This window comes from Panthera onca, chromosome C2, assembly GCF_046562875.1.
Source record: "Panthera onca isolate mPanOnc1 chromosome C2, mPanOnc1 haplotype 2, whole genome shotgun sequence".
Taxonomy (NCBI): Eukaryota; Metazoa; Chordata; class Mammalia; order Carnivora; family Felidae; genus Panthera; species Panthera onca.
Window position 1 is genome coordinate 130,448,965 of NC_138347.1, and position 14,148 is coordinate 130,463,112.

At 39.5% G+C, this 14,148-nt stretch overlaps 1 protein-coding gene across 2 annotated transcripts in view; it reads right to left on the reverse strand.

Moving 5' to 3' along the window:
* Positions 1 to 310: 310 nt before the first annotated feature.
* Positions 311 to 14,148, reverse strand: part of ACP3 (acid phosphatase 3) — a 51,968-nt gene continuing 38,130 nt past the window's right edge. For both annotated transcript variants that reach the window (XM_078432337.2, XM_078432339.2), the window contains exon 11: positions 311 to 7,118. In XM_078432337.2, the coding sequence (XP_078288463.2) occupies positions 7,000 to 7,118 (119 nt within the window). In that variant the 3' untranslated portion in view covers positions 311 to 6,999. The remainder of the gene's footprint in view (positions 7,119 to 14,148) is intronic.

The following is a 14,148-nucleotide window of genomic DNA, read 5'->3' on the forward strand; positions in this document are numbered from 1 at the left end:
TTTTTGAGAGAGAGAGAGACAGAGCATGAACAGGGGAGGGTCAGAGAGAGAGGGAGACACAGAATCCGAAACAGGCTCCGGGCTCCGAGCTGTCAGCACAGAGACCGATGCGGGGCTCAAACCCACGGACCGCGAGATCATGACCTGGGCCGAAGTCGGACACTCAACCGACTGAGCCACCCAGGCGCCCCTCCTGCTTTTATTTTATTTTGTTTTGTTTTATTTTATTTTATTTATTTATTTATTTTATTTTATTTTATTTTATTTTATTTTATTTATTTTATTTTATTTTATTTTAGAGAGCGAAAAAGTGCAAGCATGCATGCACAAGCAGAGGAAGGGCAAAGGGAGAGAGAATCCCAAGCAGGCTTCATGCTGAGTGTGGAGTCGGACACAGGGCTTGATCTCACAACTTTGGGACCATGACCTGAGCCAAAATCCAGAGTTGGCCACTTAACCAACTGAGGCACCCAGGTCCCCTTTATAAAATATTATTTTATTTTATGGGGCACCTGGGTGGCTCAAACAGTTAAGCATCTGACTTTGGCTCAGGTCATGATCTCACAGCTCTTGAGCTTGAGCCCCATGTCAGGCTCTGTGCTAACAGCTCAGAGTCTGGAGCCTGCTTCTGATTCTGTGTCTCCTTCTCTCTCTGCCCCTAACCCACTCGCATTCTGTCTCTGTCTCTCTCGAAAATAAATAAACATTTAAAAAAAATTTAAAAAATTTTTATTTTATTTTAAAGAGAGAGTGGAGGGAACATTTTTTAAAGTTAAGGCCATTCCACCCAGGAGATACATACACAGAAACAGTCACCCCAGCCAAGAGTAAAGTCTTAATTTTTTGATATGTCATTAGCTGACATGCCACTTTCCTGCCCACAGACATTACTGGGCACCTATGCTATAGCTCTTGCCCTCCCACAGAAATTCAGATCAGGCCTTCCCATTCAAATGAGAGCATTCACTTCCATCTGTGATTATGTACTTCTTATCAAGGTAATTTCCACAGGTAACAACTATAAACTCTTAGGGAAAAATATAAAATACAACTAACTAAATGTACTTGGGAGCAATCAAAACCAGGCAGATTCTGGAGGGGAATCAGTATTTGGAAAAAGGGAATAGCTGCTAGGCTAGTTTTATTTTGTTATGGCCTTTAGTCCAAGTGCAGCCTCAAGTTCATGCCATGCAGGGGCAGAGTGTGGGGGTGGAATGGTTAAAATACAGGGAAAACAAAACAAAATATAATCTTACCCACTTGAACCACCAGAGGACAGAGTTTGGGGGGTGGGCACCCATAGTCTCTTAAAAGTGAGAAGGAAATTCCCCCCAATTGAAAGCCAGAGAGGAGAAGCCCTAAGTTCTGTGTATAAACTCTGCCCCAACTCTATGGCTGACCCCATAGCTTAACTATCTATAGACAGGGAAGACTCCAAGCAGCCTTATTTAGGCTAAAAGAACTGAGCTGAGATTTGAGCTGCTGTCCATTGTAGGGGAGACTGTAGTTTGATTTTAGTCAATTTAACTGACAGCTCGAGGAACACGATGAAATCCAGAGTCTCTACAATATATCATTCACAATGTCTAAGACACTATCCAAAATTATATTCAAAGCAACAGGAAAACATAGCCCATACATGGGAGAAAAGACAATCAAGACGGGTCCAGAGATGACAAGGATGTTGCAACTAGCAAACGAAAATTTTAAAGCAGTTATTTAAGTAGACATTTGTTGGGGAAACAGATATTCATGACTAAAAGGGAAACCAAGACCAGCCATCCCTATTAATCCACAGAGTTCTTTATTTGTGGATTGTGATTCATGAGTATGTGAGAAAACCCCAGAGCCTAAAAGAAGGTCCAGAATTAATACATTTAAACAACAGAGCCCAGAGAAACAGAGATAATATAGGGAGCAGAGAAGAATTTGAAAAAAATTCCAAGTAGGATTCTTAAAGATATTCAAGAATAGATTGCATTCATAAAATAAGTGGCCATTATGAAAAAGGAACAATCAATGAATAGGAAAGTATTCTTAAAATAATAATTAAAAAAAGAAGAAGAACAGATTTTCTGAAGACTGAGTGTTCTGGAAATAAAATTTCCTAGAAATAAAAGAAAAATCTGGAAAATATGTGAGAAAAGTTGAAGCATGGAGGATAGATCCAGAAAATTCAAATTCCAGATACTTTTTTAAGTCAAAGACCTGTATAAGCCAGATAGATAGAAAAACAAATACCCATGCCTAAATACATCCTAGTGAAATTTCAGAACTCCTTGGATAAAACAAATATCTTTAAAAATTTCAGAAAAAAATGGAAGAAAAGGAAAAAAGAAAGGAAAGGAAAGGAAAGGAAATAATACCAGATTACTTACATTGGGTGAGAATGATACCAATCAGACTTCTCATCAGCAGGCCTATGTGTTAAGAAGACAACAGAATACTACATTCACATTCTGGGGGAAAATGATTTTCAACCTGAAAATGTATACCTTCTGACTGATAGGTAAGTGGGAGGGTAAAATACACACGTACTTGGACATATCAGAATCAGAAAGCTTAGTGCTCAAGTGTCCTTTAAAAAATTATTTAAAGAAAATGAAAAAAAAAATAATACAAGAAAGAGGACACCATGGGTTATAAAAGCAGGGAAAGATGTGAACATTCAGAAAATCTAGGTATAAGTAAAGTTCATAAAATTCATGCTAGTCACTAGAAGAACTAAAACCAGATATCGTTGACAGGATTGTCTCTGATGATTAGAAATGGGTAGAAAGACATTTTTTATTGTATTTTTATACTCTTCTATATCATCTGAATTTATTTTTGTTTTAAAAACAATTACTTGTAATAAAAAATTTAATAAAAATTTAAAAAGGTATCCTTTCCCCAATCTTGCAGTAGTTTTAAAGGGTGTTGTCAGATTCCTTCTTCAGACATTTTATAAGAAGAAATAGTTCATTTAGTATAGGATAGTGTTGGAAAATTTTGGGGTGTTGCTGTGAAGACAGGTCTACAAATAAAATATTTCAGAGAAAACCTTGATCAATTCAGCACACACACACAAATAGTAAGATGTAGGCACATAAAAAAGATGACTTTCATTTCTTCACTGTAACCTGAAAGTGAATCTTGCAAATTAAAACACACACACACACACACACACACACACACACACACACACACACAAAACATTCTTTCTGCTTCAAAAAGTTTGTCATTGGTAGAAAGTATAACTGTCCCATATGATAGCCACCAGCCACTTATAGCTTCTGAAACTTGACGTGTACCTAGTCCAGATGGAGATGTGCTACAAGGGTAAAATACACATCAGATTTCAAATACTATTTAAAAAACCTGAAAAATATCTGGATAAAAATTAATAATGTGTTGAAATGATTTTTTTCAGTGCACTGGGTGACATAAATTTTATTAGAATTAATTTTATGTCTATTTTTACCTTTTTATAAAGTGGCTCTTAGAAAATTTTAAATCCCATGTGTGGGACTTATTCGTGGCTTGCATTATGTTTCTATTGGAGAGCCCTGGTCCAAAGCACCAAAACGTAGCACACATTCATTGCTGCTCCAGTGGGGTTTCTATAAAGAGAGTTTTGAAGGAGAAAACTAACATTTTCGCTTTCACTTACCAAGAAACTCCTCTGGCTATGAAGACACAATCAATGCTAGCGATATTAGAACAAGACAGAAAGAGACAGAAAGAGAATAGGAAGTTGGGAAAATAGAGACCATGACTGAATTCAGGGAGAAGAAATGCCAGTTGTCATATAAAAAGATTTCTTGGTTGAATGACGTCCAGTAAAATGTTTGCCTCTGTATTATACTCTTCTAATATCATAAATTCTTCTTTTTATAATCATATTTTCTTAATACTTTCCTTACACAATGCCATTCTAGCTAGGAATACTAGCTAGACTAGTCAAGGGAATACTCTACCTTGACTTTTATAGAACTTTTCTACATGTATATTGATCATATTTTTTATGGTAGGCTATTTCCCTACATTCATGTGGTAATTACTACTTTATTCTAATCCTGTTCGAAGGTGTCTATAGCGGCTCAGATGTGGGGAATACACTGCAGAGCAGAAGTTATCTCAGTCCTAGCAATTATCTTGCAAGCAATGTTTCTCCTCATGTCAGCTGAGCTTCTCTGACTCATCTGAAAAAGTCACTTTTATCAGTAGAGAGAATTTGTATTTTTCTGTTGAAGTTGGATGATTAGCTTTTTTCCTGGGGAATGTGAGAGCGCATCTGTGCTCTCTGCTTTATCGCCATAGATCATTTGTCACTTGTGATTTTTCACTCTGCCTTGAACTATGAAAAGCAATTACAGTGTTTGTCAACAGAGTAGCTCTGTGGAAGGGAAAAGAAACAACTCAGTTGGGAATGACAGCTTTCTTTGCAATCATCAAGAGATAGGAGAAGGAAGAGAAATGGGAGAGATTAACCTCCCCCTGCTGAAACAATAGAAAGTATTAAACATTGACACTGTTAGAAGATGATATTAGGGAAAGCTTGTGAAGGTTTTTACTTTCACATTCTACCAGCCCTGTATAAGGCTGTTGTTGGGGTCAAACACCTTACTAATCACATTAGGGATGGACAATTTAGCATGTAGGCCAGCGATTAGCTAACAGTAGGTCCTCTAACAATGTTAAATACGTGAGAAGATCCTTGGCTTGTGGTTCTGTTTTCTACTTCTATTTTAAAGTCTCATAACTTATTAGCATAAGATATTATGTCCCATTACTAATATGACTGGCTACTTTATAGGGACAGTAATTTGTCATTTGTTTTTCCTGCTATAGATGTTTTACCTCTTCCCAAGTTGAGGATGAAGCCAGATCTTTCATTTATTTTCCTACATGCCTTTTGTGTTACTGGAGAAAGCAGCAGTTGCCAGGCAAGAGAACACAACTTCTTCTCAAGATTTTTTTTTTTTTTGCATAGCCTTAGCTCAGTGAAAATTACATAGAAAGTGAGGGTGATAGAGGTAAGTGCTTGAAGTTTAACAGGAGAAAGCTGTCGAATCCAAGGGGCGAAGAAGATTCCTGAGACTCAGAGATGGGGTGGGGTTCTAGGAGGGTTTCTGGTTCATAGGTATCACCCCAGGTAGGGGACCAGACAATGCCAGGATGGTGCAGTCCAAGTGTGTGGTCTTGGGAGCCATGCATAGATGTCCTCTGCCTACCTTCAGGAGACCATGTGGGAATAGACAGTGTGTTTATTGGAGACCAGTGTAGATAGCAGTCTAAAGGACCTTCATCCAACTCTTCCCACAACATTCCAGGACCTTTAGTAATACCTGAGAAGGTGAAGAACTCTACCAATGAATGAGATTGAATTTCCCACCAATTGGATGGTTAAAAGCTCAGGATGGGTTAAGACTGTTTAGAATACATATCAGGCTTACTGTAATGGTACCATTTATGAACATGCTTTCTTGGACAATGACCAATCCATGAATGAAATGAAATGAAAAATAAATTGTTCACAGAATATGAGAACTAGATGTGACTTCCATGTTTATCTAGTCCACTCTTCTTTTTTAGATAATTAAACCAAGGTTTAAAAGACTTAAAAGAACTTGTTCCAAGTTGTTGGCTTAAAGCCAGTGCAGAGCTGTGGCATAGGGTCATCAACCTTCATCCCATTTTTCTTTCTACTTCACCACTTGGGAAATGTAGATCTATTTGTGGTGATTAAATATACTATTATCTCATAGTGGCCATGAAAAGTTCTCATGAAAGTAAGTCTCTTACTTTTAAAATGAAATGAAGAAATTGGAACTAAAAAATATAGTCTCAAATTGTGGTTTATATACACAATGGAGTACTACGTGGCAATGAGAAAGAATGAAATATGGCCCTTTGTAGCAACACGGATGGAACTGGAGAGTGTGATGCTAAGTGAAATAAACCATACAGAGAAAGACAGATACCATATGGTTTCACTCTTATGTGGATCCTGAGAAACTTAACAGAAACCCATGGGGAGGGGAAGGAAAAAAAAAAGAGGTTAGAATGGAAGAGAGCCAAAGCATAAGAGACTCTTAAAAACTGAGAACAAACTGAAGGTTGATGGGGGGTGGGAGGGAGAGGAGGGTGGGTGATGGGTATTGAGGAGGGCACCTTTTGGGATGAGCACTGGGTGTTGTATGGAAACAATTTGACAATAAACTTCATATATTGAAAAAAAATAAAATAAAAATATAGTCTCATGGTAGAGGTAGAAAAAAGAAACATGACTGCATGGACTTCCTAGTTATTCCCCATTATAGAAATTGTGGGGAAAATGACCTGAGAAACAATTACAATAGCTGATATTACAGTTTCTGAGAATTAAATACCTCTCTCTAAGGCAGTTTCAATACAGCTATGTGTTTGTATGTGTTAGTATATATACACATACAGAAATCTGTTAGCTATCAAACACTGGGTAGGAGTTTCTTTTCAGGAGTGTATACATGTTTGTATTCAACCTACTTAACAGCTAAAAAAAGGATTTATTTACACCTTCTGGTTGGGTCTTATTTCTTAAGAATCATCCTACATGATACTATTTCTAGTGTAATTATTGTCATTATCCAGTCTTCTTTAATCTATGTTGTCACACGTTGTAACCATTTGCTCTTTGAAGGCAAAAGGCTGGTTGGAGTTTAACTTCTTTCTTTCTTTCTGGACATCCATGCCAGAGAATACAACTATCCTTTGCAGAAGAACTTCTTTCTAGATGCATGAGAAGCTTGCACTATGATGAGGAGACCTAACCATCAGGAGACCTAACCAAGTAACTTGGGGTTCATTCATCAGTCCCTGGGTCACTATGAGTTCAGACCCTGCTCTAGCCAGGCTCAAAGGGAAGGGTGTGGGCAGGGTGATGTCCACATGGTGAAAGCCAGTCCTTTCCATCACTGAGAGGTGCTGCATCCCAGGAGGTTGGTGTGGTGTGTCCGCCCTTATTCAGCCATCTGTTCAGATATTCCGATAGGGGTCTCTGTGCCAGCAGGGCCCATGGCGGATGAGGGTAAGTAGCAACACCATGAGGACACCAGACACCAGGCAAAAGGCAACAGCAAGGACGACCCTTAGAACTGTGGAAAAATTGGAAGACCCATAATGTAAAATTAATGGATTAGGAAAATATGAAGATTATAAAATGAGGAAAATAGGAAGATCACACATCAGTGTTGATTTCTGCCTTAATTGTAAAAATTCAGTGGTGTTTCTGAAGCAAGCTTGAAACCAGTAGAGTGTGCTGAAAAGACACTAGACTAGGAGTCAGGAAATGACCTAGGTTAGTTCTGGCATGACCTTTGACCTCTGAGTCTCAGCTCCTCCACCATAAAGGGAGGGTGATTGACTTAAGTATTTCTTTTTCCTTTCCTTTCCTTTCCTTTCCTTTCCTTTCCTTTCCTTTCCTTTCCTTTCCTTTTCTTTCTTCTTCTTCTTCTTCTTCTTCTTCTTCTTCTTCTTCTTCTTCTTCTTCTTCTTCTATTTTTTTTGACTGAAGTATTTCTAAGGTCCTTTCCAGCATTAACTTCATGCATTTTTATACAGTTAAAATGATCAATTGTTCATGGTCTCAGTGTCAACAGAAATACTATCATTAATTGGGTCTAAAAGAAATGGAATATCATCTTTTAGTTTCTGAATTTGTTTTTCAATAAATACATTTTAGAGAAGAAACCTTGAGCACATGTTAACAATCACAAGCATTTTTAAGATAACTGTGTACTATTGCTAATCTGCACCTTTATTTACACATAGCCTTTTGATAGCTGACCAGTCATGGGGAGATATACGGGGTCATTTTTTATGAGATGCTATTCATTATTGCATATAGGAAGTTACCCTCCACACACACACACACACACACGCGCGCGCGCGCACGTACACCCTGGTACACTGTAGTATATCCATCATAAATATCAATTTGTACCATTTCTAAATGGATGTCTGATATTCATTGTAAAACTAAAGGATTGGTGGTTGGTTTAGGCAGTGGGAGAGCAAACATCTCTCTTATCTGGCAGCTCCGTCTACAGAAGCCCTCATGCTCCATGGAACACAGTTGAAAATCACTTATTTAACCTAACCTTATCATTGTAGACATGAAAAAAAAAGAAGTAGAGAGATTAGATAATTTGGCTAAGGATAAGCAGATAATTGTATTTGGGTTGGAATATATAGGTTTATCAGTCTCATGATTCACTAATGACTCAGTTCACTAATGACTTCCAAATTTAAATCTTCTGCACACTCAAGACTCATATATCCAACTGTGTACTTGACATATTCCCTTGGGCATTGAATAGTCATTTCAATCTCAGCAAGTCCAAAACTGAATTCCCAATCCCTTCATGCCTTCCCCTGCCCCGAACTCTGTTCTTGCTGCAGCCTTCCTCATATCAGTTGATGGAAAATTCCTTCTTCTGTCTCAGCCCCATACTCTTGAAATCTCCTCTGATTTCCTCTATTTCTCTCACATCCTATAATCAATCTGTCAGTAAGTCCTGTTGTTCTTCCAAAAACTGTATCTAGAAACCAATGATTTCTCCCCTTCTCTCCACCACCCAGGATTATTACAACATCCTCCTGACTTGTTCCCTAACTTCTATACTTTCTTCCCTATGATCTATTTTCAACACAGCAGCCAAATGACTTCAATTCAAATCATGACACTCTTCTACCTAAAACAAAGTCTGCAATGAATGCTTATCTCACTCAGAATGAAAACCAAAGTCCTAACAATAACAGTTTATAAGGCTCTATACCATCAGGCCTGATTAACATAGATTTTGTCTCCTACCACCTTCCCTTCGCTTACTCTCTTTTGGCCACACAGGCCTTGTTGTTCCTCAGACATGCCAGGCACACACCCATTTACAACCTTTGCTATAGTTACTACTATTGCCTAGATGCTCTTCTCATGAATCTCTGCATCAGGTAACTCTATTGCTTTCTTTGCTCAAATCTCATCTTCTTAATGAGGACTTTCTACTTAAAGGTGCAAACAATATGCCCTTTCCCCATTCCCACCCCCATCTTGGCACTTGGGATCCTCACCTACCAAAGTACTTATTTATTATATTTGTTACTCATTATCCAACCCTCTCTCCCTCTAATAGAATGTAAGCTTCATGAAGGCATAAAACTTTGTCTTTTTGTTCATGAATGTATCCCTGGCAGTTAGAACAATACCTGGCACATAGGAGATGCTCAATAAATATTTGTGGAAAGAATGAATGATTTAGAACTCACAGGTTCTCAATTCTTAGTTCAGTGCTTTTCTCACAATGTCAGGATGCCTCTTAGCATCACGAGAAGATTAATATTAATAAAGTTAGATCGTGGTGGATGGGTGCCATTACCCCTGCGAATGGAGTTTATATAAAGGTGGAGGAAACTGAAGAGAATTGAGGAAGGAAGGAAGGAAAGAGCTAAATAAAATGGGGGAAGAAGGCAGAGACTAATGATTCTTCAAAGTTAATGTTCATGGATGACTATCTGTATTTGGAAATGTATTTTCAATTATTTTTATTGGCTACATTGTCATAATAGTCCCATGGAACATACTTCCCCAATATTTCCCCTTCCTTCAGTCTTTCCTAGACATGCAGTGGGCACACACCATATGCCAGGTCAGCGGTGTGTTGGGTTCTGGGGTTCCATGATCCCTGATTTTGAGATCATCAATATCTAGTGGGAGAACCAGATAGACAATTATGAGATCATGTGATAAATAGTAAAATAGAAGTATAAAAGACATGCCATTGGAGTAGAGAAAAAGTTGCAATTAATACAGAGCTTTCTATTTAGAAGAGAAAGAGGTTGGAAAGTCTTCTGAGAAAATGATAAGATTTGAGCAAGCCTTTGAGATAAATAAGACTTTTCCATGAGACAGAATGAGTTGCACAAGAGTGTGTTTGGGAAATAATGAGCAGTTGCACGTGGCTGGGGTATAGCTTCTGGTGAGTTAAGACTAGACAGGTAGGTTGAGGCCTAGGTTTTAGAAGGTCTGGTTTGTCGTGGGTACATGGAAATCATCAGCAATTATGACACATGGAAGTGACATGGCCCAATTTGTATTTAAAAAAAGAAAACAACTACAGAGAAAGATAGGGTGGTGGAGACACTCTAGGCCTGATGGCTGTTAAAATGCCTTTGACAAGATACTTAGGGTTCAGCACTGGAAGTGTGGTTGACATTGCAGATGAAGGAATTCTAGGATACTCTTGCAGTAGAATTGACAGGTTCTGTGATGGATTACAATGTACTGGTAAAGGAGAAGTGGAGTCACGGCCACCCATGGGTTCTAGCTTGGGTGAAGAAGATGATTAGGCTATGAACGGAGATTGGAAGCCCATTAAAAAGGATCAGTTTGGAGTGGAGGAGATAATACATTTTATTTCAAATGTAGGATTGAGATGGGTTAATATCCTCGTAGAAATGATCAGTAGGCAGCTGAAAAAAACAGATCTAGAATTCTATATGCAGATGTGGAAATAAGGATTGTAGACGTAAGAAGATGGAGGCCTGGGTAATGCTGGCTCATGGCGAGGGTAGAATGATGGAACCAAGGACAAGCCAGTAGGATGTTATCATTTAGGGGGTTGGAGGAAGATATGAGTCTAAGAACGTAGAAAAGACTCAGGAGAGACTCTTTCTCCCTCTCCTAAATAAAAAAAATTTTTTTTAATGTTTTTAGTTATTTTTGAGACAGAGAGAAAGCACAAGCTGGGGAGGGGCAGAGAGAGAGGGAGACAGGAACCCAAGAGGGCTCCATGCCGACAGCACAGAGCCTGATGTGGGGCTCAAACTCATGAGCTGTGAGATCATGACCTGAGCCGAATTTGGATGCTTAGTGGACTGAGCCACCCAGGTGCCCCATATCTCCTCAATTTTTAAAAATTTATGCTCCTTTGTACTGAGAAGCATTTTGTGAGTTTGATAGAGTAATGTTCTAGGGTCTGAGAAAGAAAGCGATCAGTTGCATCTTACTGCGAAGAGGTAGGACCGGTAACGATGGACAAGCTCTCCTACTGCACAGGAACACATGAAAGCCACAGAAGGCAGTGTGAATCAGCACTGCTCTTCTGAGATCTATTTTGGCAACGTGTATCAAAAAGCCTCTTCCTCTCGCCATTACTCCTGAAGTCCTGTATACTCTTCCTCTTTTCTGTTTGAATAAGTCTGTCCGCATCCTCGTCCTTGGATTACTGCAACAGTCTCCCAGCTGTGCTCCCTGCTCTCAGTCCCACTGCTCTCTGATCCTCTCTCCCCACTGAGGACAGAGGTCTTTCTAAAACAAGAAGCCAATCCCATCATCTGTCCTCTGCCGAAAACCTCTTAATGACTAGAGCTATTCAACTTGACCTGAGACACTTAATGTCCGCCTTCCCAGTGTTTGCACTATGACCGGACATACTCCTTCCTGTTCCTAAAATGCCCCATGTTGTCTTTAGCCTCTGGGCTTCTACACATTTTCTTTTGTCTGTAATACTCTCCTCTCTCCTCACCTCTACTCACCCTGTTAATTCCTTCTTTCCTTCAGGCTTTGGTTTATTTTTTTTAATTAAAAAAAATGTTTATTTATTTTGAGAGAGAGAGAGAGAGAGAGAGTGAGTAGGGGAGGGACAGACAGAGAGGGAGAGAGAGAATCTCTAGCAGGCTCCACACTGACAGTGCAGAGCCTGATGCAGGGCTCAAACCCCCAAACCATAAAATCATGACCTGAGCCAAAATCAAGTGTTGGACGCTCAACTAAGCCACCCAGGTGCTCCCAGACTTTGGTTTAAACAGCACCTGCTTTGAGAAGCCTTCTCTGACCCCTTAGACTTAAGCTAGTTTCCTTTCCCCTATGTCCTTTATTATAGCATTACCATACCTAACTGTTAGGGCTTATTTAATTTTTTATCCCCCTGTCCTCCCTGCCAAGGGGTCCAGGTCACATGGGGACAATTTTCTTGTATTGCTGCTACTTTCTCAACAAACTTAACACCTGATACATAGGCACATATTGGGTACATGAGAGGTACTCAAAAAAATACCTGTTATTAAATATTCATTACAAAGTTTTTTTTTAAAATGTTTTTACTTATTTTTGAGACAGAGAGAGACAGAGGTTGAGCAGGGGAGGGGCAGAGAGAGGGGGAGACACAGAATCCGAAGCAGGCTCCAGGCTCTGAGCTGTCAGCACAGAGCCCGACGCAGGGCTCGAACTCATGGAGTGTGAGATCATGACCTGAGCTGAAGTCGGATGCTTAACCAACTGAGCCACCCAGGCACCCCATTAAATATTCATATACTTTGACCCACTAATTCAAGTTTTGGGCATTTGTCCCAGGGGAATAGTCAACAAGACAGTGTGGGATGGAAAGGGAAGATGATATAGTAGAAATATGGTGTTAGAGACTGTGAGGCTTGAACCCTGACCCTAACACTTGTGGCATGTTGTTTTCTGAGGCTATTTTCTTCTCTGTAAAGTGGGGATATGTCCTATTGACAGGAAAACAAAAACAGGTCACTGAGCTAGGTGCCATGACTTTCAAAAGGGAAGTTTCCACAAAGAGATGGAAGGAAGAACATCATTTTACGGAATAGTTCAGGAGTGAGCGAGGAGGAAATACAGAATACAAACGATTAGTTCAAGAAAATTGGGATTGAAGAGAGTGAGATGGAGCAGGCACTTGAGATGTCCTTTGATGAGAGATGTAGGCATTTCCTAGTAGAAGGAAGCCAACACAGAGGAAGAAAAAGAAGCTAAGCTTCACTGAGGTCCCAGGAAACGAGGGGTGGGATCATACACATGAGGAAAGGATACTCAGGGAGTAACATGTTTTCTTGAGGAGTAGCAGTAGAGTCAAGTTAAGGCTACTAATATATTTGGTGGTAGTGACAGGAGAATCTAAAAGAGTTTTCAGTGGACTATCTTGCTCTTCTAAGGACATCTCACTAGAATTAAACAAGCCAAGATGAACTTGAAAGTTTGGGGAAAATAACAAGGCCTTCCTGTAGAACTCAGGAAAAGGGTCCAGGAAGGGTGAATACTTTGGCCAAACAGTGTTGAAAGAACCAGCTGGGATTGAAGTAGAAATTTCAATATTCATAATTTGAAATGGTAACAATAGGCTTCTGTTCCAACTTAGCAGATCAGAATGCCAACACTGCGTGGTTGGTTTAACCAAGGGTTGGATATTGTTGTGGTGGGCAGGGTATAGGATGGGCCACTATTATGTCAGAATTGCCTAGGCTGAGAACAGGAGGGGGAGTGAGGAGTGAGCTGGCATATATACCAGAGCAAGTTCCCAATGCCATTAATGAATGATGACACATGTCCTGGGAAACTGATGATAGTAGCAACAAGAATGAGAAACAGGTGCTATAACTGGCTTCATCTCTGAGGGAGGAGGGGTGCTGGAAGGGGTATCAATGAACAGTGGCTCCAAAAAGCAATAGGAGAGCAAAAGAATGCCAAGCTGACAATGCTGAAAACAGGCCAAATAATACAGACATATTGGTATATACATATATGTATGTAGTTGGTGACTGGGTCTTTATAGTACACTCCCATTTGAGGCTCATTCATAGCTTCTCTCCCCTATTTATTGAACAAGTGAGTTCTAAGCTCCTGATACCTGGGTCCAGCCATGAAGAAGCCAGGCTAAGTGTGAAGGGCTGAACATATATTCAATTAGCAAATACTGACTGAAGGTACCAGGTTCTAGGCATTGTCTGAAGATTTAAGGAGGGAAAGGGTAATGATCTTGCCTTTAGGAAGCTCATGGTTGAATCTTGGGCATGTGTATATTTGCTGAAGATTTACAAAGATTTTTATAAGGAGAAACTTGAACTTCCCACCATTAATTCTCCTTCCCACTAAGTATGTGGTGCTGGAGATTGAGGGAGAGGGGTGGGAGAGTGCTAGCAATGAAAGTCTGACTGTGTTAGTAAAATTTTGGAATTAAGAAAGTATTTTCTAAAAAGGGATTTTATTTTCAAGTAACATAGTATGGAACTTAGACTTATCATGAATTCCCCAGCAAAAAGTCTGCTTACTTTAATTGATATGACAGTGATATTAATTGGGTCTACTAACGCTAGTGAATAACACTGCTTACA